This window comes from Tenrec ecaudatus, chromosome 1 (genome assembly GCF_050624435.1).
Source record: "Tenrec ecaudatus isolate mTenEca1 chromosome 1, mTenEca1.hap1, whole genome shotgun sequence".
Classification (NCBI taxonomy): Eukaryota; Metazoa; Chordata; class Mammalia; order Afrosoricida; family Tenrecidae; genus Tenrec; species Tenrec ecaudatus.
Genome location: NC_134530.1, coordinates 48,524,963 through 48,548,429, shown reverse-complemented (window position 1 = coordinate 48,548,429; position 23,467 = coordinate 48,524,963). Strand labels below are relative to the sequence as shown.

At 52.5% G+C, this 23,467-nt stretch overlaps 1 protein-coding gene across 2 annotated transcripts in view; it reads left to right on the top strand.

Moving 5' to 3' along the window:
* RHCE (Rh blood group CcEe antigens) overlaps positions 1-22,393 on the top strand; it is a 41,073-nt gene extending 18,680 nt beyond the window's left edge. The window contains exons 3-10 of one of the 2 annotated variants that reach the window (XM_075538529.1): positions 2,414-2,564; positions 8,581-8,728; positions 9,347-9,513; positions 10,711-10,848; positions 12,428-12,561; positions 13,742-13,821; positions 17,551-17,624; positions 22,367-22,393. In XM_075538529.1, the coding sequence (XP_075394644.1) occupies positions 2,414-2,564; positions 8,581-8,728; positions 9,347-9,513; positions 10,711-10,848; positions 12,428-12,561; positions 13,742-13,821; positions 17,551-17,624; positions 22,367-22,393 (919 nt within the window). The remainder of the gene's footprint in view (positions 1-2,413; positions 2,565-8,580; positions 8,729-9,346; positions 9,514-10,710; positions 10,849-12,427; positions 12,562-13,741; positions 13,822-17,550; positions 17,625-22,366) is intronic. The other variant, XM_075538536.1, reaches the window with a different exon arrangement.
* The last annotated feature ends 1,074 nt before the right edge of the window (positions 22,394-23,467 follow it).

Sequence of the window (23,467 nt, the reverse complement as noted above, 5' to 3'; positions counted from 1 at the left end):
AGGCAACCTTCTTGTTGTCTTTCATACGTATTCACTCATTTCACGCACACAGCAGCTCCAGGGGTGCTGCCTCCTCCTTGAAGTGGAGGGTGCTAAGGTACAGAGTAGCTAAGTAATTTACCCAAGAACACACAGCCAGGAAGTGAGCGAGTCAGGCCTCGCCCCAGACTGCACTGCTACCCACTGGCCTTCGCTGCCTCAGCATCGCCCCCTGGGCACACGCCCTTTCCAAGGGTGCTTTTACAATTCAATGAGCGCTCCCTGGATAGCCACAACACGCAGAGCCTTGAAACCTTGTAGGCCCTGGTCTCCGCCCTGCCCTCTGACCCGCCCCCTCCCCAGCAGGTGAGCTTCACTGGCAGCAAAACCAGGAGGAGGCTATCCCACCCTCCGGAGAGCAGGCTCTGGGCCCAGCCACCAGGCTTCAGCCTCTGGTTTGTCACCAACTAGTTACAGGCTATTGCTGAGGAAGTTACTTCTAGCCTCCATGCACGCTTCTGTAAAACAGGGGGACTGAACGGGACTCCAACACCACTTTGCAGAGGGCTGCTCAGAGGGTTAACATTTAGGTGAGGAACAAGACTATTCTTTGACACCATGCACAATAAATGATCGTTGCAACTGTGGCGGTTCAAGAGTGACCATTTTCCCAGGGAACTGGGGGGCCTCGGAGGATAGTACCCCAGAGGAGAGTGGATTGGTTTAAGCATTAGAGTTTGTCTGGGTCAGTGTCACCTCCTCCAGGAAGCCCTCTTTGGTGGACCTACACCAGCACGCCCCCCTCCCTCCAGTGAACTCTGCCGGCTCCCTCATAACTTTCTTTGGTATGTTGAGCCGGCAGCCTCAGTGTTGGCCTGGTCTCCCCTGCCAGATTGGAAGCACCTTGAAGGTAAATTATTTTCTCCTCCTGACCTGTAATGACAGTGCCCATTGTCACAGGGTTGACTGCCAAACGTGCTGACCTCAGGTGTTGCTTGCAGAGCCACTGGACATTAGGTGGCCATGGCTGTGACCCTCTGGAAGCAGATCACCAGACTTTTCTTCCAAGATCCAGCTGAGAGGGTTCAAACTACCCGCTGAACAGCTAGTAGCGCCGAACTGTCTGAACGACCCAGAAAGCTTATCATGATATGAGCATCTATTGATAAATTAGCTCAGGGGTTGCTGTTTGTGCCAGCCATGGGACTAGATAGGAGAAAAACCAAACCAAACACCGCCATCGAGTCGATGCTGACTCGGAGACCCTGTCGAACAGGGCAGAGCTGCCCCCTGTGAGTTGCCAAGACTGTAACTCTTTGGGAACTAGAATGCCCCTTCCATGCCCATCGCAGCCCAATGCGGAACCACTGAGTCAGCAGGGCTCCTCGCGGATATAAGGAAAGGGCGTGTCTAATAGTTTGTGGGAACTGTTGAATGTAGATGGTCTGAAAGGTAACCTCCCCCACCCCCGCACCTAATTCACAACAAAGAAATTCCTTTTAAAAGGTTCGTGGGAAAATTATCTTTTAAAAAATTATCTTTTCATTCCCTTTTCCCACGAACTGTGTGATGCCCACTGCCTCATGCACCGGCATTCCTTCGAACCCTGCACCACCGGAGCCAAGTGCTGTCACAGGCAATGGCTGGCTATCACCTTTATTTTGCAGAGGAACAACCAGGGACAGGGAGGCTCAATAGATGCTCAAATAGAAGTCAGGTGTGTTCTACTCCCAAACTCAACCTCCTTCCCCTTCACGTGCGCAGGGAGGGCAGCCACGGTGGCCTCTGCTGCAGGCAAAGGGCGCCCTCTAGTGAGCATCTGTGGGGCATGCCGGCCGAAGGGAAGGACCCCGGGGCAAACCCCCCCTCCCGCCCCCTCACTCCACCCTTTGCCCTGTCCTAGAAGCCTGGGGCCCCTGCCTGAACAAATTCTCCTCCTGGAGTCCTGGTTACGTGTTGGGCTGCTAACTGCAAGGTCAGCAGTTCAAAACAACCAGCCACACGCTCCCCAGAAGAAAGACAGGGTTTCTACCCCTGTAAAAGTACAGTAGAGCCCCCAATAAAGTGATTAATAATAATAAAAAGATAAGCGGAGAAGAGGAAAAGAGAGTTACAGTCTGGGAACCCCACAGGGGCCGTCCGACCCGGTCCTGCAGGGGCTCCGTGAGCGGGAATCGAGGTGATGGCAGTGAGTTTGGAGCCACCTGACGCCTTGTCTGAGGACCCCAGCCCATCCTCACTGTGGATGACTGTGTGCGCATCAGGCACCCAAGCCCTGGCTGCCACCCTGATGGGAAAGACACTCCGCTGCACAGCGTCAGCCCTGAGCGGGTGCCAGGCACAGAGTGGGTGCACAGCCAATGTTTGTTAAATCAGTGATTGGATGAGAGGCCATTCTCCCTTTTTCATCGACCTGCCGCTCTCTCTCCACCAGTCTCCGAATAGCTACCATGAGCGCCATGTCCACGCTGATCTCCGCGGGCGCTGTCCTGGGGAAGGTCAACCTGGTGCAGCTGATGTTGATGGCCCTGATGGAGGTGACAGCCTTCGGCACCTTGAGGATGGTCAACAGACTAGTCCTCGTTGTGAGTAATGGCATGACAGGGGAACTTTGGGGGGAAAGGGAAAGGTGGAACTCTCAAAATCGAAGAGTCCCAAGTGAGGTTGGAGAGTGGCCTATGCCAAACATGTAAACCCAGCAAAGGAATCCTTATCACTTCCGAAACGTGGCACTGTAAGACACTGTGCACAAGGCCCCTCAGTGATGCAGCAACACCGAGAGACTCTCCCGGCCCTAACGGCAGCGGCACTCTTGAGTTTTCTGTTCGGAATCTTCTTTCATGCTAGTCGGTGTGTTGCTAACTGCAAAGGAGGTGGACCGCTCTGGGAGCGACTATCAGAAGTCTTACTTTTGGAGTCGTTTGTGAAGGTGCAAACCAGTCACAATGCTGCCAAGCCACTTCCGATTTACACCAGCCACAAGGGTGTCGGAATAGAGCTGTACAGGTTTTCTTCTTCTTCTAAATGCTCTTGTGAAAGTTGACCGAGCTGTTTAGGTTCCTGTTCAACAGTTTCTACATCAATCACTCGGCACATTTTCAACGACTGATTCTGGGGGACTTGAACTCCAGGTCTTTATTCCAAGGTACCTCTGGGTGGTCTGAACCTTTCCATTAGCAGCCAAGCTTATGAGAGCAACTCCTCACTCTCTCGTTGTCCAGCATTCTGCACTGTGACCCTGATAAAGACGTGAACGAACTACGTCTGGCACTTAGCAAAGGCTGAGGTGTGAACCAAGAGTAATGCTGGCCGTCATGGTTAAGGAGATGCGTCCACTTGGCCGGGCTAAGCTGCTTAGTGGTTTGGCAGTTACAGTGTAACGCTGTGATTTGGCAGCTGTGTATTGAGGGAGTCATCATCCACCTTGTGATCTGATGTGGTCATCCTCCATTTTCTCGTAAGTCCGAATTTGAAAAGCGACCCAGTCTTCGGAACCTAACCTTGTGGAAAGCAAGAAGCGGCTTTGATACTTTGCACATGGACTCCTGTGGTGCTGAGGCCAGAGCAAATGACCCTCCCAGCTCCCCTGCCATAGCCCTGACCCAACATCCCCTTCTCTGAGGAGGAAGCCGGTGCCCAGACAAGGGAAAGGTTGCCCAGGATCACACAGCAACACAGTGGAAGAGCCCAAGTGGGAACGCAGAGGCCAGAACCCGGTGTCCAGAGCTAGGACCGTGGACTTGGACTCACACACCAGGGTCTTCATGCCAGTTCTACCATCAACCTCAGGGGGCGCTTGTGTCTTTGTCAGTCACATCACGGTGACATTAGGACTTCATAAGGGCTTGGGGGGTAATTGAATTAGTTAAATGAGATAAAAACAACAACAATGCAACCTGTTGTTGTCGAACTGATTCTGAGTGTTACAGAGTCGGACTGGTACATGAGGGTTCCTTGGCCGCAGTCTTTATGAGCCTGGCCACGGTCATCTCGACAGAAGATCACCAGGCGCTTCCCCTGCGGTTGTGCTCAGTGGGTTTGAAGAACCAGCCTGTGATCACAACCAGTTTTGTGCCTTCCAGAGACATTAACCTTACTTGAGGCCATAAGTCCATTTTGCTGTCTCTCCTGCGCTATAGAAAGGACCTTGGATTTTGCCCTGAGAGATAGGGGAGCAGGGAGGAGTGTTGAGCAGAGAAGAGACGGGCTCTGAATGATGTTTCTAGAGCATCTTAGTCTAGATGAACGTGAGCGAGGGTGGCGGCAGGGGGACCATTGTAAGCATCCAGGGTGCCAGCTAGTAAGATGGTGGGAAGTGGCCGGATGCTGGGTGCATTTTGATGGCAAAACCGACCGGATTTGCTGATGGACTGCATGTTGGGTATCCAAAGAGGAGGGAGTCGGACATGACTCTCTGGTTTGGATGCTGAGTGATTGGGTCAATGATGAGGCCATTTGCCAAGATGGGAAGGAAGCCTTGTCATCAAGGCGGCCTGGGAGGGGACATTCTGGCATTCCGGTTTGAAAGTGGTGGTGGTGGTTGTGAGGTCCCTCGTGGAGTCGGGGCCAGCTCATAGCGGCCCTGTGTGCACTGCCCCGCCCTGGGCCGTCCTCCCCATTGGTCTTACGTCCGAGCCCTCGTGGCAGCCACTGTGTCGATCCAGCTCGTCGGTCCAGGACCTCCCTCTTGTTCGCTGCCTCTCCACTTTACCAAGCGTGATGTCCAGGGACTGGTCTCTCCTGAGCACAAGTCCAAAGACTGTGAGAGGAAGTCTTGCCTTCCTGGCCTCTAAGGAGCCTTCTGGCTGTCCTTCCAAGACAGACCTGCTTGTTCCTCTGGCAGCCCACGGTTCTTCCATTCTTCTTTGCCGGCACCACAGCTTCAAAGCACCGGTTCGTCCTCGGTCTTGGCACAGCTTGTGAAGGCAACCGAAACTCCCTGGGCTCGGGTCAGGCATAACTTGGTTCTCAAAGTACCGGCCTGGCTTTACGGCACTTTCAAGAGACCTTGTGTGACAGATTCACCTAATGACTTCTAGACGACTGCTTCCATGAACACTGGCTGTGGGTCCAGGCAAGATGAAATCCTTGACCTCTTGGATCTTTCCTCCCTTTACCATGATGTTGTCTGTGGGTCCAGTCGCAAGGACTCCTGCCTTCTTTACACTGAGTTGTGATCCACACTGAGGGTTGGTGACGAGTGTGCATTAGGCATCCTAGGAGAGGTGTTGTATGGGAACCTACAATGCACCCCTTATCGCTTGCACTCGGGGTTGACTGCTGCCCCCATGCTCCCCCTGTTTTACTGCTGCTGAGCTAAGAGCAGTCCAGGCAGCAGGGTGGCCAGGGTAAAGACCCTGAAGTGAGCATGTGTTTGAGAAAGAGGAAAATGGTGTGTGGAGTGGAGCATGGAGGTGAATCAGGGTGGTTAGAGGGGAGGGGGGCAGATAGCATGGGTCCTGCAGGTCAAAGCCAGAAGGCTGACTTTGACTCAGAGTGAGATGGGAGCTGGTGGAAGCTTCTGAGGAGGGAAGTGATCTAGTCAGATTTCCTGCCGTTTCCTCCCCTTACTTTTCTACATTGCTCTCCCTGTGCAGCCATCCTCTTGCAACCCATTCTGGTTGTTCCATTTCCAGGACCCCAGTCTCTCTGGTCTTCCATCTTGGCTTTACAGTCAGTGATGGCCTCTTGGTCTCAAATGGGTTGTTTTTCATTTTCTTTTTAATGAAGCTCAATCCTCGCGGATGATACTCTTCTTTTGGGGTATCCCATGATCTCCCTCAATAAGGTGGGCCTCGGGGAGAGTTGTAGTTCAAGGTTCAATGGGCATCCCAGGGGGGAGCCTCTGGGCTTCTTCCAGTCTCAGCTGGTCTCGTATGTTTGGGCTTCTTTTTATTATAATGAAAGGGTTTGAGGATGTTTTCAAGATTTTTTCTTGTTCTATCAGGGCCTATTTAGTATGACCTGATCAGAATGAGAGGTAGCCAGGCACCATCTAGTTCTTCTGGTCTCTGGATAAGTGTGGCTGTGGCTTATATACGCTATTAGCTCTGTTGGCCAGATTCTTCTGAGACTTTGGGGCTCTGACTTACATCTTAGCAGGATCACCCTGGCTGCTACATGGAGATGAGTTGATAGAGGGGGAGGGTAGAAACAGGAAAGCCAATTAGGAGGCGTGCCCAGTTATTGGGGTTGACGGTTGTATTGGACAGGGTTCTCTAGAGAGACAAACCAGATTGCTAGTAATTATATATAAATATATTTATAAAGATAGATATATAATTCAAGAAATAAACCGTTAAATTATATACAGATAGATAATACAAGAAATTAACAGTTAAATTATAAAGCAGTGAGACACTAGCAGTCCTGTAAGGCTTGAGAGCCACCAGTTGCCAGTCCCTTTCTGTAGAGAGAGCTGGGCTATATGTACCCAGGCAGCAAACAGCAAGGCAGGTCCCCAACTGTCATCAACTGTCGGTCCCCAGCTCCAGAGATGAACATTCCAATCGTGTGGGATTAAAGGGACCTCAACTTACAGCGACACAGTCCACAGGCTAGGCATCCCACAGGTAGTGTACCCCTTTAAACTGAGGCACAGAACAAGCAAGGCGAGGCTCACCGAGCCATTTATCCCTCTGCCCTTCAGTTAATCCTACTTGTGTTTATCGGCCAGGCTGGCACAATAAACTATAGCAGCGGTCATGGTGGCTCAGCCAAGGTGGTGAGAATGAGACCAAACCCCATGTGATAAAGGCAATTTTGACTTAGACCGATCCCATAGGACAGAGTAACACTGCTCCACAGGGCTTCTGAAGCTGGAAACTTCCTGGAGGCAGACTGCTTCAGCCTTGACCCTTGGAGCAGCAGTGACTTCCCAAATTTTACTTAGCAACCCAGTGCTTCACCCATGGCACCATCCGGGCTCCTCGTCATGGGGAGAGGTGGTAGAAATCTTACAAACTCAGGACACATGCAGGCACCGCTGGCAGGCTTCATCACCAGCTCACTCAGAGCAGCATTAAGAACACGCCATTAGATCAGGTATCAGGCATCAAAGAACGAGAAATCACATCATTGTGAATGAGGGGGAGTGCAGAATGGAGACCCAAAGCCCATCTGTAGGCAATTGGACATCCCCTTACAGAAAGGTCATAGGGAAGAGAAGAGCCAGTCAGCGTGCAGTGTAGCACCAATGAAACATACAATTTTCCTCTAGTTCTTTAATGCTCCCCCACCCTCACCCACTATCATGATCCCAATTCTACCTTACAAATCCAGCTGAACCAGAGGATGTTCACTGGTACAGCTAAGAACTGGAAACACAGGGAATCCAGGACAGATACACCCCTCAGGACCAATAATGAAAGTAGAGATACCAGGAGGGGAACGGGGAAGGTGGAGTAGAAAGAGGGAACCAATCACAATGATCTACAATAACCTTCTCCCTGAGGGAAGGACAACAGAGAAATGGGTAAAGAGAGACATCAGACCGTGTACGACATGACAAAATAATAAGAGTTTACAAATTATCAAGGGTTCATGAGGGAAGGGGGTTGGAGATGGAGGGGAACAAATGAGGAGCTGATATTAAGGGCTCAAGTAGAAAGCAAATGTTTTGAGAATGGTGATGGCAACAAATGTACAAATGTGCTTGACGGATGGATGGATGGATGGATGGATGGATGGATGGATGGATGGATGGATGGACGGACGGACTGTGATGAGAAGTGTACGAGCCCCCAATAAAATGATTAAATGAAAAAAGGAGAAGAATCCGCCTTTAAAGGCTGGTGCACTGAGCCGTGGGCAGGCTGGAACTACGTGTGCACGCCCACTGTGACCGGCTCTGCCAGCCTCACCGAATACGCGATGAAGACGTCTGTTTTCTTTTAAAGGAATGCCCCCACTTGGTAGTACGTTCGGGATTTCCTGAGGACTTTAGCTCAGTACTGCAAGGAAGTCTGGCTGCTTCACGTCGCAAAGCCGCTCTCACCGAAGCTCCCGCGCAAACAGCGCTGCAACAACGAGCATGGGGGGAAAGAACGTGTTCTAATTGATGGTGGTAAAAACTTGGGCAACGCTCCTTGAGGTGGCCGAGCTACTGAGTTGCACGCTATGTGGAAGGAGTGCCAACACAGCTGTTTAAGCAAGCGAGGAAGAAGGGAAGAATGCGTGTGTCCAGCGGCCTTTCGCCCGCCTTCCTGGACCTCTATCACAGTCACTCAGGAGCCAGTGACAAAAGAGTCCTCAGGGGTTGCAAATGGCTCGGGGTCCAGCTACTCATCACAGGGTTGGCAGTTTGAATCCACCCAGTGGCCCCGCAGTAGAAAGGCCCTGGTGATCCCTCCTGCCGAAGCGCAGCCATCGCGGTCGTCCAGAGCCAGACCAAAACTTTACACCCCTGTGGTTTTGAGGAAGGCCAGCCGGCGACCCCCCTGGAGCAAATCCCCGGCTTTCCTCCGCTTCCTCTCAGGGGCACGTGGGACTTCAAGTCTCACTGCTGGTCGGCCCACAGAGCAGAGCTTTCTCCTCGGAGCACCAGGGTTGCCCGAGGGCTGGGGTCACCAACACTCATGGCTCCCGCCGGCGTTCTTGCAGATGGACAACCACATCAGCATGATGCACATCCACGTGTTCGCGGCCTACTTTGGGCTGGCCGTGGCCTGGTGCCTCTCACGGCGGCTGCCCAAGGTGGCAGAGGAGAAAGACCAGACGGCCACCAGCCCCAGTTTGTTCGCCATGCTGGGTAAGGAGGGACAAGGCAGGGTGGGGTGCTCACAGCCCTGGGCTGAGCTGAGAGGCCCAACAAGAAGGCTCTGCGGAAAACAAAACCCAAACCCAAACCCTCCCTCCTTTGCCCCACGCGCCGGCCCTGGGTGCCGGGAAGCCCGCTCCGCTGAGCCCGTCATCAAGCAGTGGGCCCTCTAACGACTGCTAAGGACAGTCGGAGTCAGTGGGGAGGAGAGACTGCTTACACTGCCGTCCACGGGTTTCTCTTCTCCGAGGAGGGAGGGGGGCGGTGGAGGAGGGGAGGAATGCCGTGGTATTTTGAAAATCTGCGGGGGGAATGGATGACCATTAGCGGCGGAGAAAGGCTTAGGGAAAGATGCGCAGTGAGCGGGGCAGTTGGCCGCGGACCCAAATGAGAGCGCCCGTTCACTTAAAAAGAACTAGCACCCGGCCCTCACAAATTAGGGCCAGGGGCCCTCAGACTCGGGGACTTCAGCTCTCCGGGCCTTGGCTTCCTTGCCTGTGTGACAGGCTAGCCACTCCCTGCCACGTGCAGTATTCAGAGAGGAGATGATAGGACCTGCCCAAGCTCCCACAGCCAGCCCGCCCCGGAGTGACCCTCTCTGACCCGCAGGCACCCTCTTCCTGTGGATGTTCTGGCCAAGTTTCAACTCCACCCTGCTGTACGTTCCAAGCGAACGGAAGAATGCTGTGTTCAGTACCTACTACGCTCTCGCTGTCAGCACAGTGACAGCCATTGCAGTGTCCGCCTGGAGTCACCCCGAGGGGAAGATCAGCATGGTGAGAGGGGCCAGGGGAGGCCGCCCCCGGACAGCACTTGGGAGCTCCATGCCTGACCTACCCCCGCTGGCCCCTCAGCCCCATCCGCAGGACCAGCCCCCCGGGGTAGGGAAGAGCTGACTGGGCGTCTGCGCTAGCATGTGGCGCATGGGAGAGCCGGGTCGGCAAAACAGGCGATGGAGCCTAGCCGACCGAGAGAACCAAAGACTCCCTGGGGAGCGCTTAAACCATGAGCTTTAACCAGACCCACCCAGGCCTGATCCCAGTTACGGAAGCCTATGGCCGCGAGCAAGTCAGCAGAAAAGAGGGGGCAGAAACAAGACAAATAAGTGAAACCTAGAATAGAATCCGTCAGTTTTCACCTTTCCTCCCTGGAATGTCGCCAACTGAGCTTCCGCGGTCTCCTCTGTCCAAAGGGAGTGGGGAGAAGTGCCTGCGGAGAATTCCGTGCTGGCTTCGGAGGGCTGGCCAGCCTGAGCTGGGGGAGGAGTTAGTTACAGCTGATGACAAAATAAGCTCCCATGACAATCGAGGCATGAGGTCAACCAGGTGCCCAGAGAGACTGGAGGCCTGGTGTGGACAGAATGTGGCCACAGGTGACAGGTCAGCAGACCCAGCCCTGGGTGAGCGCCCTGTGGGTGGAGAGCCTGGGAGCAGACAAGGTGGAAGGTGGGACATGCCGGGCAGCCGGTGAGGATAGCACCCGGGAGAGCTCAGCAGCTGCTTGTGGTGACCTTGTGTCCAAAGGGCCAAAATGCAGGCCGGTCCTGGGCCGTCCGCACTATGAGCAGCCATTGTTGCAGCCCTAGTGTCAGTCGGTCTCGTGGAGGGTCTCCCTCTTTTCTGTATCTGGTCCCAGAGCCCAAAGTCCCACCACCTGGTGACAGCTGGAGGTGAGCCTGAGGCAAGGTAAGCAGAGTCAAGGCCCCCGGTGAAGAAGGAAGCACACCGTAGAGATGAGGCTCAGGGACAAGATCCAACTACCGGAACTGGGCTCATCCTACGGAATGGCTTAATGAGGGTGAGATAAGCTCATTGACGAAGGTCAAAATCCCAACCAGGAGCAGGGGATGGTTTGAAGGTCAGCAAAGCTCAGGGGACATTCTGACTTCGCCTTGCTATCCGCTCACTGAGTTTGGGAAAGATGGTATCCTTTCTGGGCCTCGCTTCATTCACCCACAAGTTATTTCTCTGCAGATTCACATCCACAAAGCTGTGCTGGCAGGAGGCGTGGCTGTGGGGATCCCAGGTCCCCTGATTCTTTCTCCTTGGATTGCCATGGTGCTGGGCCTTCTGGCTGGGCTCTTCTCCGTTGGGGGAGCCAAGTACCTACCGGTAGGGATCTGGGACCTGACATCCTCTGCTTTGGTTTGGACCCTGGGCCATGCTGGCTCCCCTGCAGTGCTTGGAGCTGCCTTGGGCCGGTCTTGGCAGCTTTCTCAGGCTGGTTTCAAGGCCCGAGTGAGCAGCCTTGCCAGATTGGGTGATCAATTCCCCAGGACCCTAGAGAATGAGTAACAGAGTCCGTCTGTGCTGGCTCGGGCACAAGGAAAGAATCTGTGATAAGTGCGAAAAGGAAGCCAGTGTGTGGGGTCGCATGAGAAATTGCATCAGGAGGCACCAGGACTATTCAGGGAGGCACTTGCAGCCCAAGGTAAGGACGAACTGAGCAACAATTCCATTTGACCAAAACTGGGGCGGTGAGTCGGCGCCTCATCTTGAGGATGGTAACACACATCCTTTCTCTCCTCTGGCTGTGAAGCCTTGAGATGAAAGACAATGGCTTACAGCCAAGAATGCACAAGTTCTCACAGGCATTGTGTCCATTATGCTCCCTCTGTGCCTCAGTTTCCTTGATTCTGTTGAAGACTAGTCAAAGCTGATCCACCCATCCCTCCCTCCATCCCTCTCCTCATCCAGCTCCCCATCATTTTATCCACCCATTCAGCACACGTGTTCCCACACTCAGGCTGCTTCCCTGCTGTGGTTGTGTGAGGGAATTAACACAACACAGAGTGATACCTGCTACAGGAGCACAGCCAAATAGCCAGGCAGGTTGGGAAATGCTTCCCAGAGCAGAGGAGGTCTCAACTGAGTGTTGGCAAGTGAGTAGTACCGTCCAGGTAGAGAAGAGAGAAAACAAGGGAACAGTATGTACCAAGACTCGGTGGTGAGAGGAACGTGGGGCTGAGCAGGAAACAAGAAGTTCTTATGACTTCAGCGTGGGGGTCAATGGGGAGCATGGTGGAACCAGAGCCTCGAGAGATGGCGGGACGTGGGTTTATCTTCTGAGCCAGCTGACAGGTCTGGATTTTTATCCTAATGATCAGGACATTTCTAAGGAAGAAACCAGCAGGCTCATTTGGCATTGGCATCTATGGGTTCGTAGCCATCTGGGAGGCTAACCGGCCAGGTGGAAGGGGGTGTGGTCAGGCTCTTCCAGTTTTTCTCCTGCACAACTGTGTTGTTGTTGGAATGGGCTTAGACTGGTGGGTCCCACCCAGGGGCAGTTGGGCAATGTCTGGAGACTTTTGGGGTTAACAGCTCAGGGGAGGGGGGAAGGGTACATCTATTGATGGAGACTAAACATCATAGAAGGCAGAGGGTAGCCCCCAAAGTGCTTGGTTAATAGTGTGTGTGTTAGACCCTTGCTGCTCAAAGTGAAGTCCATGAGCACCAACATTGGCCTAAGCTTGTTAGACATGCAGAATTGCAGGTCCCTCCCCAGACCCACTAAATCCAACTCTGAGCTTCAACAAGAGCCCACTCAAGTCTGAGAAGGGCTTCTTTAGGGGAACTGAGTACCCACCCATCCCCTTTGGTGACCCGGGATGCCAACCCTCTGAGAGTAGGGTGGTGGATAGTGACGGTCAGTCTCACCTGCAGGCCTGCTCATACTGCTCTTTGTCCCCAGGTGTGTTTGAACCGTGTGCTGGGGATTCACGACACTGGCAGTGTGCACTCCACCTTCGGCTTGCCGGGTCTGCTTGGAGGGATCACCTACCTCATGCTGATGATGCACTGGGTCAACTGGACCAAGAATTCCATGTGGGTCACTGGACTCACCCCCTCAGCACCCCATCCAGCTCAGGAAAACAGTGTGTCAGATCCTCTCATTGGGGGCATGCCATCAGGGCCCGTAGGTCGTCAGCAAAGAAGTGTCGGGCAGTTGATTCAAAACTGCTTCCAGCTCCCACCATGTGTGGAGTTACCACCTCTCAGACTACTTCTTTCCAAAGAGGGGGATTTAGGTACAGGGCAAAGGCAGACCATCCTGAGCACACACCCCACCACCACATTTTTACATTTGCTTCCATTTGTGCTATTTCCTTTTAAATATATTTATTTACATTTTAAAAAGTCTGTTTAAAGAAAAATATGAAGGTGGAGGGCAGGGAGGTCTCCCTGGAATTCTGTGATGGGCTTCAATTGCTAACGCCTGTGTAACATCTGCTGGGACTCGGTGGTTAGACAGACTTGATTTAAGCCCCTGAGTCACCCATTCCAGCCACATGGTCATGAAACACTTGGTCACTTCCCTAACCCTGGCTTTCCTGTCTATGAACCACACAAGCAGCCCACTCAGTGGGACTGTTGTGTGGCCTACGTGGCCTGAGATGTTAGGGCTGAGAAGACCTGGGAAGTCTACAAAACTCACTTGTTCTTTTCCATGGGGCTAGAATGAAGGGCTGGCAGTGCCCCGTTGCACCGCGGGCCCTAACAGAGCCATACCCCACACCCCAATTAATCCCTGGGGTAGCCTTGAAGGTAGGAGGAAGAGGAGTTGTGTTCAGGGGCTGGACCTGGGGGGGAGGGTGGCGGGGGGATGGGTCTGCGAGCCTAGATTTGCCTGGATAGAAATAAAGTTCCCATCTTTCTTTTCCGAAGGAGGAAGCTGGGGGCTCAGGGAGGCAGCTAGGAAGTGACAGAGCTGGGACTTGAACTCGGGTTTTCTGACTAGTGGTCTCGTCAGTGACCCTGGTCTGAGGATTAAAATAAGTCAAAGGAGATCCTAGGGGACCCCTTCCTTCCCTTTCCCTCCCACATATCTGCATGAATTTGGGGAAAATGACAGAGTGACGAGCCAGCCGGGGAGGGGAAGCTTGTTCTCCTGGTGGCCCTTCCCGATCTTGTCACTACAGATGCCTGTCCAAGCAGTCCTTCGTGTCCCACCTGACCTGCTCAGGCTGGTGCCTGAGTGTGACCGCCTCTGCTCTGTCATCTCTAGGCTCAGCTACCAGCTGCTTATCAACACCGGGGCACTCAGCTTGGCGGTGGCCATGGGTCTGGTATCTGGTCTCCTGACAGGTCAGTGTGAGAACACCCCTCCCTGCGCTGCGCCTCAGGCACACCCTGCCCTGGGGCTGGGAGGGAATGTACCACATCAATTCAGCCAAACGAGGCAGGGGACTCAAACCTTGGATTACCGCCTCGTGTAAGGTCGGAATCGGGAAGACCCTCAGAGGCCACCTGCTTCAGGTATGGACTCAGGAGGGACTTTCCTGGGGTTCTAAGTAGGGACAAGGGAAGGAGTGGTGACACTGCAGCCTTTTGAGACCAGGGCCTGTGACTTTGCTCAGTTCGGTACAGAAGATCAAGGAAATCCTTACACCCAAAAAACCTGGATTTTCATTTCCTGGAGACACCAGCAGACCAGCAGCCCGTGACTGTGGAGTTGGTCTGTGTCGGAGCAGAAATGGGTTTTCACGGTTGAGTTTAGAGCAGGAGATGGCCGGGCCTTTCTTCTGAGGCACCTCGGATGAAGCTGAACTTCCAAATGTGGGGTCAGCAGCCAATGTGTGCACCCTCCTAGAATACCTGAGGACACTCACAATATTTCATTCGGCAAATATTTATTCCATATCTACTCTGAGGAGGGCACTGGTCCAGGCAAATGCCCTGCCAGACCTCCTGGAGCTGCCGTTCCAGTGGGGAGCATTGACATTGACATTGACAGGCAATAGGCTCATTTATAGATTCTATCCTATAGCGACCCGCCAGAGAGAAAACTAGAGCAGGCTGAGGGAGCATCATCTGTGTGGGGTACAGAGGACAGGGACTCTTAGATGGGTGCCCAGGGAAGGCCTTGCTGATAAGTGGATCTTTAAGGAAAGCCTTGAATAGAAGGGGGAGGCAGGCCCGGCATCTGTCTGTGGGGAAGCCTGGTACATGCACAGGACACAGTAAGTGCAAAGGCCCTGCAGCAGGAGCCTGCTTTTCATCTTTGGGGCACAACCTGGAGAGTGGCTGGGGCTGAGGCAAAAGGCAGCCAGAGCAGTGTGAGGGAGGGGAAGCCGCTGGGCAGCGTAGGTTTTGGTGTCTGCAATGTGACAGAAAGCAAAGCTCCTGGGCAGGGTGCGGGGGCGCAGGATAAGGTGCCGTCACGTTTCTGTGCCCGGTGAAAACAGGCATTCGGTCCAGAACTGTTCACCTTGATCATACCGCCATCTTTCACTGCCGGGACATCCACATGCCGTGTCCCTCAGCAAGTGGGTGGACACGATTAAAGAAACCAGCTGAGCCCTGTGACCCTGGCTGTCTGTATTGCTGGTCTCTCTGGGAAATGAAAGGAAATGGAAACGAGTCTTTTGCCTTTCTGCCTGTTCTTAAAAAAAAAAGTTACATTACCTGCATAAATTTAGCATGAGATTGGCCAGAACTGCTTTCATGAACTAGTAAGCTTCTGCTTTCCTACCGATGGAGGGGATTCATTAAATGCAGATGAGGGCAAAGTGCCTCCTCTGTGAACTTGCCGGCTGCTCAGCAGGACAACACCCACCCCCCAGGTAGAGCTGCCGGGTTCAGTAATAGAACAGACACGTCTTTTTTAAATTAAAATGAGCTGGGCAACTCGTATGTTACCTGGCAAATATACGGCTGGGACCCACCCCATTCACCACTAACCCAGGTGTTTACTAGGCGATCCTGACTCAAACTCCTTCCTTGTAAGCACCGGAGGGAGCTTAGGCTTTACTGGAGTTAAAAAGCAAACAAACAAAAACCAGTTAAAATCAATGTGAGTTATGATCAATGGCATTTCCTGTCTCCACGTAGCTTCTGCCATCAGGGAGCTGGAGATTAAATGGATTTGGACACTGGGAAGGGAAAAGGTGCCGCAACAACACGGAGCTGACCCCCCACCAACCACTGAGCATTTTGCTTGTAAGACGCTCCCTTGCTGGGGCCTGTCTATACTCATTTAAGAAACAATCCCAGCGAGCCTGGGCTCTGGCCCCCGGTCGGACAGGTTAGATTAGAGGTGCATGGGTTTCTAGGAGTGCGACTGACGTGCTGGTAGGTGTTAAAGAGGCTCCTCTAACCCGACACCGCAAGCCTGGAGGTGCAGTGGTTACGAAGGGGCTGCAAGCTGAAGGTCAGCAGTTCGAAACGACCAGCAGCACCACAGGAGAAAGATGGGGCTTTCTACTCCCTAAAGTTCGGGTGTGTCGGAAGCCCACAGGGGCAGTTTTACCCTGTCCTATAAGGTGGCTGGGCCGGCATCGACTCGGTGGTAGGGAGTTTGGTTTGGGGTTGATAGACCCAGGAAGTTGAAGAACTCCTGAGCAATTAGCCCAATGCCAATTCCACTGGCCCATCTTATCCCTGTGCCACAGCCCGGTGCTTAAGCAGATGCTCCGAGCGTGTGATTTAAAAGGTCCAAGTATGTGCAGTGTTGTCTCACAAGGCAAGAAAACAATTCATGTTAGACAGCTGTTCGTCAGTGGTGAGTAAGCCACAGCTAACTAGGAAATTCATGAAGGAGCTAGCGTTCATGTCTGAGTCACTCTAGATACGAGAGGGGCATGGGTTGCAGACCCCATGCCAACATGTTAGCGGTGTTCACCACAGCAGGGAAACAGCACTGTCACCAGGCTCGTGGCCATGCTTGTTAATGTTCCATTTAGTACACTGTCCCTGATTGTCCTTAAAAACACTCAAGGACAATCCGTCAGGGGCCATTGCGTCCTGGGCAATTCCGCTGTCTTTGGGAAGCTGAGGGAGGGCACAGGGCCAACCTCTCTGGGCCCGGGCTGGCTGGCTGAAAGGAAGAATGGGAGCAAGTTGATCTAAAGAGGAATCCTGAGCTAAGACTGGGAGTTGGTCGGAAGGGTGGCATAGCTGACTCATCCCTCCAAAGCGTGGCATTCTGCCCTGTGGCGAGCCCACAGGCAGAGCTGTGCCCGGGGGGCTTGGGGTGCCACCTGTCTCATGGAAGGAGCTGGGGTGGCAGAAGCAGTTGCGAACACCCGCGAGCCTACGGGCTGGTGGGTCAAGCCCACTCCGCGGCTCTGCAGGGGCATGGCCAGGTGAACGGTCACCGTCAGGATTATGGCCACAAAAACCCCGTGGAGCAGATTTTCTCTGCAGCACGTGGGCAATCATGAGTGAGGGACCAACACGGCGGCAGCTTCCGCTCCAACTTGACGGCAGTGCATTTGCTGCTGTTGCCGTGGTTGGTTCCGTTAAGAGCCAGCTGCCCAGAGCAGACCCGGGGTGCCGCCGGTCACTCTTGTTGTTAGTTGTCAAGTCCATCGGACTCGGGGACCCCACGCATGCGGAGGAGATGCTCCGCGGGTCTCCAGGCCTGTCAACCTTTCCAGAAGCCCACCACCACATCTCTCTTCTACTTTGTGTGTTTAAAGCACCAACTGGAGCCTATTTAAGTCACGCCTGCGTTTTATGTTTAACGTCTTATTTTTAGCATTTACTCCCTTTATTTTATTTCACTCCTGAACTTGAACTGGATCAGCTTTTAAGGGGGGCACCCTTTGGTTTCCTCTTGGGATGGGTGGCAGATACGCGGCTCTCAGGTCCGCTCAGTGAGCTAAACCCAGCAGGGATCATGCCTCGTTGAGAAGCTGTCCACAGAACTAAGTCCGGGGCTCAAGGAAAGACAGTGCTTCCATCTGTCTCTCAGGTGGCCGGGAGGCCTTGCATTTTGGCTAAGACCCCCATGGCTGACAAACGCGGCTTTGATGACTCTTGAGAAAGCAAATGCTGTCTCCACATGGCTGCCATTTCATTACCTCTCAACAGGTTGCCTGCTGGCCCTCAAGATCTGGAGAGCACCGCACGCAGCTAAATATTTCGATGACCAAGCTTTCTGGAAGGTAAGGTCTTTTGTTGCTGTTTGTTCATTTGTTTTTAACCTATCAATAGAATTTTAAGTGCATGAACTTCAAAAGATACCCTGTATATGTGCAGCCTTGGTGTTTATGAGATCAGAACAAAAACAAGGAACATTTGTGGAAGGAGCAGATCCAGGTGGGCAGGGGGTGGTGGTGGTGGTGAGAGACAGAGAGACAGAGAGAGAGAGAATGCGCGCACGCCAGGAAATGATTAAAGATTAGCAGGCAACCACTGCCACTGACCCCACTGCCCCTCACATGGACTCATCAAAGTGGACAAATGCTTAGAAACAAAAGCTATCAGGAAGGAGTCAGGAGGAACCACGGGCGTCCTTAAAGTCCAAGCCCTAATTGACAGTTGCTCAGAGGTGGAGAAATGACTTGTCCAGGATCTCACAGGGAGTGAGTGGCAGGGCTGAATTTGAAACACAGCTCTGGTTATGTTGTGACTCACGGACACAAGACAACTTGCATTCTGGAAGTCATTCAGCAAAGGGACACAGGGTCTAACAACTTCATTGCTGCTGAGAGTCTCTGTGTTATATTGCAGTGCTTGTCACTTAAGGATCAGTGCTTTGTCCCACCCTGCTGGGACCCACACTGTGGTTCACAAAGCACTCTGAAGGGTGTGACCTTGGATAATCTGGCAGCTGAACAAGCAGGGATCAACCTTCCTGAGTTCTAACTGAGAAGGCAGGGCCGACAGCATCAGAAAGTCAGGACTCAGACCAACCGAGTCCAGGCCAATCCTTTCTCCCCTGAGCACACCAAGGGGCTGAACTTCTAAAAAAGTACAGGGAGCCAGTCTTGGCGGGGACCTGGGCCTATCTAGTGACAAAGCAGAGAGAGCCTGCCTCTGCCATCGCTGCCATTGTGCTGCTGGCGTCGTTACCCACCCCTCCTTGTCCTCTTGTCTCTCTTCTTGCTCCCTTCCGTCTGTCCTCTTCCCTTCTCTTCCTCCTCCAGCCTTCCTGAGGTACAGTTGCCATATAATCAATTCCACGTAATTAGAGTGTGTATGTTTGATGTATGTTGTGATGTCCATCACATCAGAGATTCAGCCATGCCCCGTCGGGGATTTCTCCCTGGCCCCTCCCCACCCATCCCATGCCCGGGCCAACACTGACGGCTTTCTGCACCTGTGGAAATCGGTGTCAACAGAATGCCACAGTGTGTCCTCTGCTCCGTCTGCCTTCTTTCACTCAGCATGCTTTCTGAGGTGCATCCACGTGGTTGCATGTCACCTGCCGCATCTTGTACCAACTTCCCTCTAAAGCTGTGGGTACCACAAGCAGGACAGATGGTGCAGCTCACAACTTTGAGGTCCAGTAAGTCTTTGCTGAAGAAATGAAGGGCATCTGAAGAGCCCTGCCTCACACCTCACAGTCACAGGTGAAGCCGAGCAAGTGTACATGCACTGGGATGAGAACACCTAGATTCCAGTAGCCTTTCTCCAACGTATCAGCTAAACAAATCCCTTAACCTTTTACTCTCACTGGTGAAATATGAACCATAATTCTTTGTTCTACCTCCTCAGTTGCTTTGACAACCAGATGAGGTAATAAATAACACCTGTCACAGCAATTGGTAAAATGCAAAGCACCATGCAGGCATGTATTCCTAGGGGTTAGCCAACCACAAGGAGTGTGAGTAAGCATGACAGCTACCACTGCGGGTGGACCAGCTGGACACATTTCAACGTGTCTGCTTTTATCCTCACAACAATCCTGTACGAGAAGCGGTATCCCCACTGGGCATGAGTAAACATGTCCAAAATTACAGAGCTGGGAAATGGACCGGAGAGAATTTGCACGGATGGTGGGGACTTGGCTCCAAAGACACTGCAGGGGCGTGTGTGCGCTGTGACATGACAGCTAGTGGACAGTAGGGGGGGAGCTACTGCCCCCAATCTTCTATTAAAGAGGCAGGAATTCAAACTTACAAAGCAGATGAAGTCCAAGGGTGATTTAAAGACAAAGAAAAGATATACACTACCCAAAATGCTATTTTAGACTTTACTGAATTTCATAGAACCCAATTGCCAAGCTTGGAGAAGACATGAAAGAAGCTCAGCCGTGCCACTCTTGGCTGCTCTTCCTGGCAGGGCACCTCCACCACTCCCCAGGGGCTCCCCTCTCATCCTTGGACAAAATTCACTGCCACTGAGGCGATGCCGACTCATAGTGTCCCTACAGGGCAGGGTAGAACTGTCCCCTGGGTTTCCCAGACTAGTTCTTTACGGGAGCAAAAAGCCCATCTTTCTCTGCAGTCTGGTGGTTTCAAACTGCTGACCTTGCAGTCTGCCCAGCTCGGACCCAGGAGCCACCAGGGTGTGGGTTAGAAGAGGGTGTGACCCATGAGGGGAACAAAGCCTCCACCTTGGCTCTATGAAAATCCACTCATTTGTTCATTCACCCATTCCACTAAGCGTCTTAATAGGTGCCAGGCATTCTGCTAAGCACTGGAGAGCTGACTCAGTGGGATAGAATTTTAGATCTCAAAAACAAAACCCAGACAAAAAACTCTCCCCGACATTAAGTCGATGCTGATTCATAGTGACCCTATAGGACAAGGGAAAACGGCCCCCTGTGAGTTTCCAAGACTGTAACTCTTTACAAGAGTCGAAAGCCCCGTCTTGCTCCTGCAGAGCAGCTGGTGGTTTCAAACTACTGACTTTGCCCAGTGCATAACACCCCCCCCACCACCACCACAGAGCACCCCTGGATGTCAAGGAGCTCCCTGTGACGCTTCCTTCTCTCCCAGGGACTTACAGTGATCCAGATCCAGACTGGTTAATCTGCAAAAATTCTCTTTGCAAAACATGTTCCCCCTGGGTCTTTACTTTCACTAAAAGAATAATTAAATGGTTTGCTTCAACTCTTTATCTCAATAAACCACACGCTTTATTCCATGTTTTCCAAAGCACCGGGGCCCTTTCTTTGGCTTCCCCCTTTAAAAACGAATTCTACAACAAATCTTTCTGAAACGAAGTGAGGAATTTCTGACTCGGGTCTCCTGCGGGTGCGCCTGTGAGCTGAGTAGTGTAGAAGGCAGAGGACTGAGGGGTTGGCTGGCTTGGGTGGGCTGGAACACGGCACAGCTCGCGCCCCCTGCTTGGTGCCATCTAAATGGTGCTCGCAGGAGCTGCTTGAAGAATTCAGAGGAACTTGGAGTTGTGCTGGATACCACGACAGAACAGGAAGTGAAAGGCATTCCAAACAAGAGGAAGGATGTGAGCCGGAACAGAAGCAGAGGCAGCCGAGCCAGCAGTCTGTGTGTGAAGCAAAGGCTGAAGGGACGCTAGAGCCCCTGAATTTCCTCCTCTAGGCAATTGGAAGCTCCCAGCGGCAGGAGTAAGAATGGAACATGGATTCTGAAGTGACCAGAAACACCACTAGTTTGGGCCCCAAACTGTACCATGATGTCTGGAGAGTTCCTCTTGCTATCTTATGTAGACAAAAATATCCTTAAAATCTGGTCTTGTCACACGAGTCTCACCCCAGCTTCTGAATTCAAAGTAATGTTCTGAACAGTGTTCCCCAAAGTGGCAGAAGCAAACACCTTCACTCTATCCTGGATCACAGACTGCAGGACAAAAGCCTTTCACTGCCAATGAGTGCCGGGTATTTATTTTTTCTGACAAGGGGATGGTAGACCAAAGAGGTTTGGGAACCTGATACACTGTTGGTGTCCCACATATGCTTGCTCTACCCAAGGAGAGCCAGTTTTGTTTTGTTTTGTTGCCAGTTTGTAAGGAAAACAGCTGAGAACCTGACTGACTCCTCCAGTCTGCATACGTGTGGGGCGGGGGCGGGCAGCGCAGGCGTGAGCACCGCTCTGGGAGGCAGGCCTGCATTGCGCACCCCTGCAGGTGACTTCACTCTCTGGGATGAAAGCCCATGTTCTAAGAGCGTGCTCTGCCGCAGTCAGATGCTACCACTTCCTGTCTGTGACCGCTCAGATTCTCCATCTTCCCAGCTCGCCAACAGGAGACCACTATGCTAATTCTCTCGCTGGTGCTTGAGACTTGGAAGGAGATCATCTTTGCATGCTCGCACACTGACTAGGCCATGCAAGACAGCCCAGAAGCGTTAGCTGCCCTGATGTCCTAGGAGCTCGAGCACGGTGGTCCCAGGTTCGCCGGTGTGCAGGGATGCTGTGGGGCAGGTGTAAGGCGGCTCTAGCAAAGTCCTAAGGAGGATCCAGCTTGGAGAAGGCTCAAGAGCCACCTCAGAACTCTCCTAGCAGCTGAAAGCCTCTTATAGACGAGAGGAAGGATAGTTTCCTGTGTCTTGCCTAAGAATTGAAGTAGGCCCAATAGGCATCGAACGGAACTCACTGAATGAGTCACTTTCTATGGTAGTTAAGGTCCCCTGTGCTTGAGATTTCAAACCAGATGACTATCAGTGATCCGTGTCAAAGGCCAAGGGAGACGACTTCTGGGATGGTAGGAACGCACTTGTCAGGGTTTTATGAGGAGACCATGTTCTCACTGCCAGAGTCGACTCCAACCCAGGGCCACCCCACGACCGAGGAGGAGCACCCCGTGGGTTTCCTAGGCTCCAACTCTTGGTTTCCCAACTGTTGGCCTGTGGTTAGCAGCTAACAGGAATCCACTCTGCCTCCGGGGTCCTGGGGGGTGACAATAGGTCACCAAACTATCAAGCCAGAATTTTAGGCATCTAAAGGCCCATCTGTAATAAAGATGTTTGCTTTGCTTTCAGTTTCCTCATTTGACTGTTGGATATTAGACCCAAGAACCCGAGGGAAACAAGTTCTGTCCAAGAGCAGGACCCCTTCCCTTCATCGTTTCCTACCTTTTCTGAGCGACACTCTGTTACAGGATGGTCTCTCTGTTTCATGAAACAAGAGCAGAGAGAGAATTCAGATTATAAGCAAAAGTCTAAAACCGTGTTGAAGTGATCATTGGACAAATTATTTTCAATAAATGTTTGTTTTCCTTAGAGAGGATGTTATCAGTGTTTTCTTGGGTGCAGACATATAATAAAGGTTTATGTTATCTTCAGTGCGTCAGATTCTTCTCATATTTCATTGTGTGCTATACCCAGTTAACTCTTGCCTACCCCAGCAGAGCGGGACAGACAGGAGGAGTACTGTGGGGCTCTGCGTAGTCCTTGCAGACACCTGGCTTTTCTTGCGGGAGCGGGACAAAGCCGGGGGGGTGCTTTCCCCAAGCACATGCAGAACGGCCCTGCATGGAAGACGTGGCCACTTGTCTGGTGGGAGAAACGCTTCTTCCCCGTTGGACAACTCCCTTTATGACTGTGAGGACATCGTTTTGATTCCTGTGGGCTCCCTCATCAATAGAGAGGTTACACTTCACCCTCAACTCCCCCTCCCAATCCTCACACCCAAGGCTCTACGGCTTGACCTGACCGACTTGCTGTGGGGTGACAGGAGGCTCATTTCTCGGAGCGGGGCCTTGAGGACCAGGCCGTCTCCCAACATAATGAAAGATCACAAACTCGAGCCCCGTCAGAGGCCTGCTATTAATGGAGGACAACCTGTAGTGAGTTCTGTGAAAGAAGAACGAGCCGTTCCAGCCATTGCTGTGAAGAACATTTATCCCATGGTTAGCTAGCCTGTCAAAAATAAATCCCACTTTGTTAAAGTGCGGAGTCTGGGGGAATAACTAGAGTCCTTCTTGGGAAAAGACTAGGAGAATGATCAATGAGGTTTCTAACTGTGGTCCCCCTGGTAAACTGAGAGAAAATGAAGCATGGAATCCAATTCTATTACCAGACCGTCACCACCAGCAAAAAGTGCCACTTAAGGGGCTGCGGCATCAACTCCCCTCCTCTTCT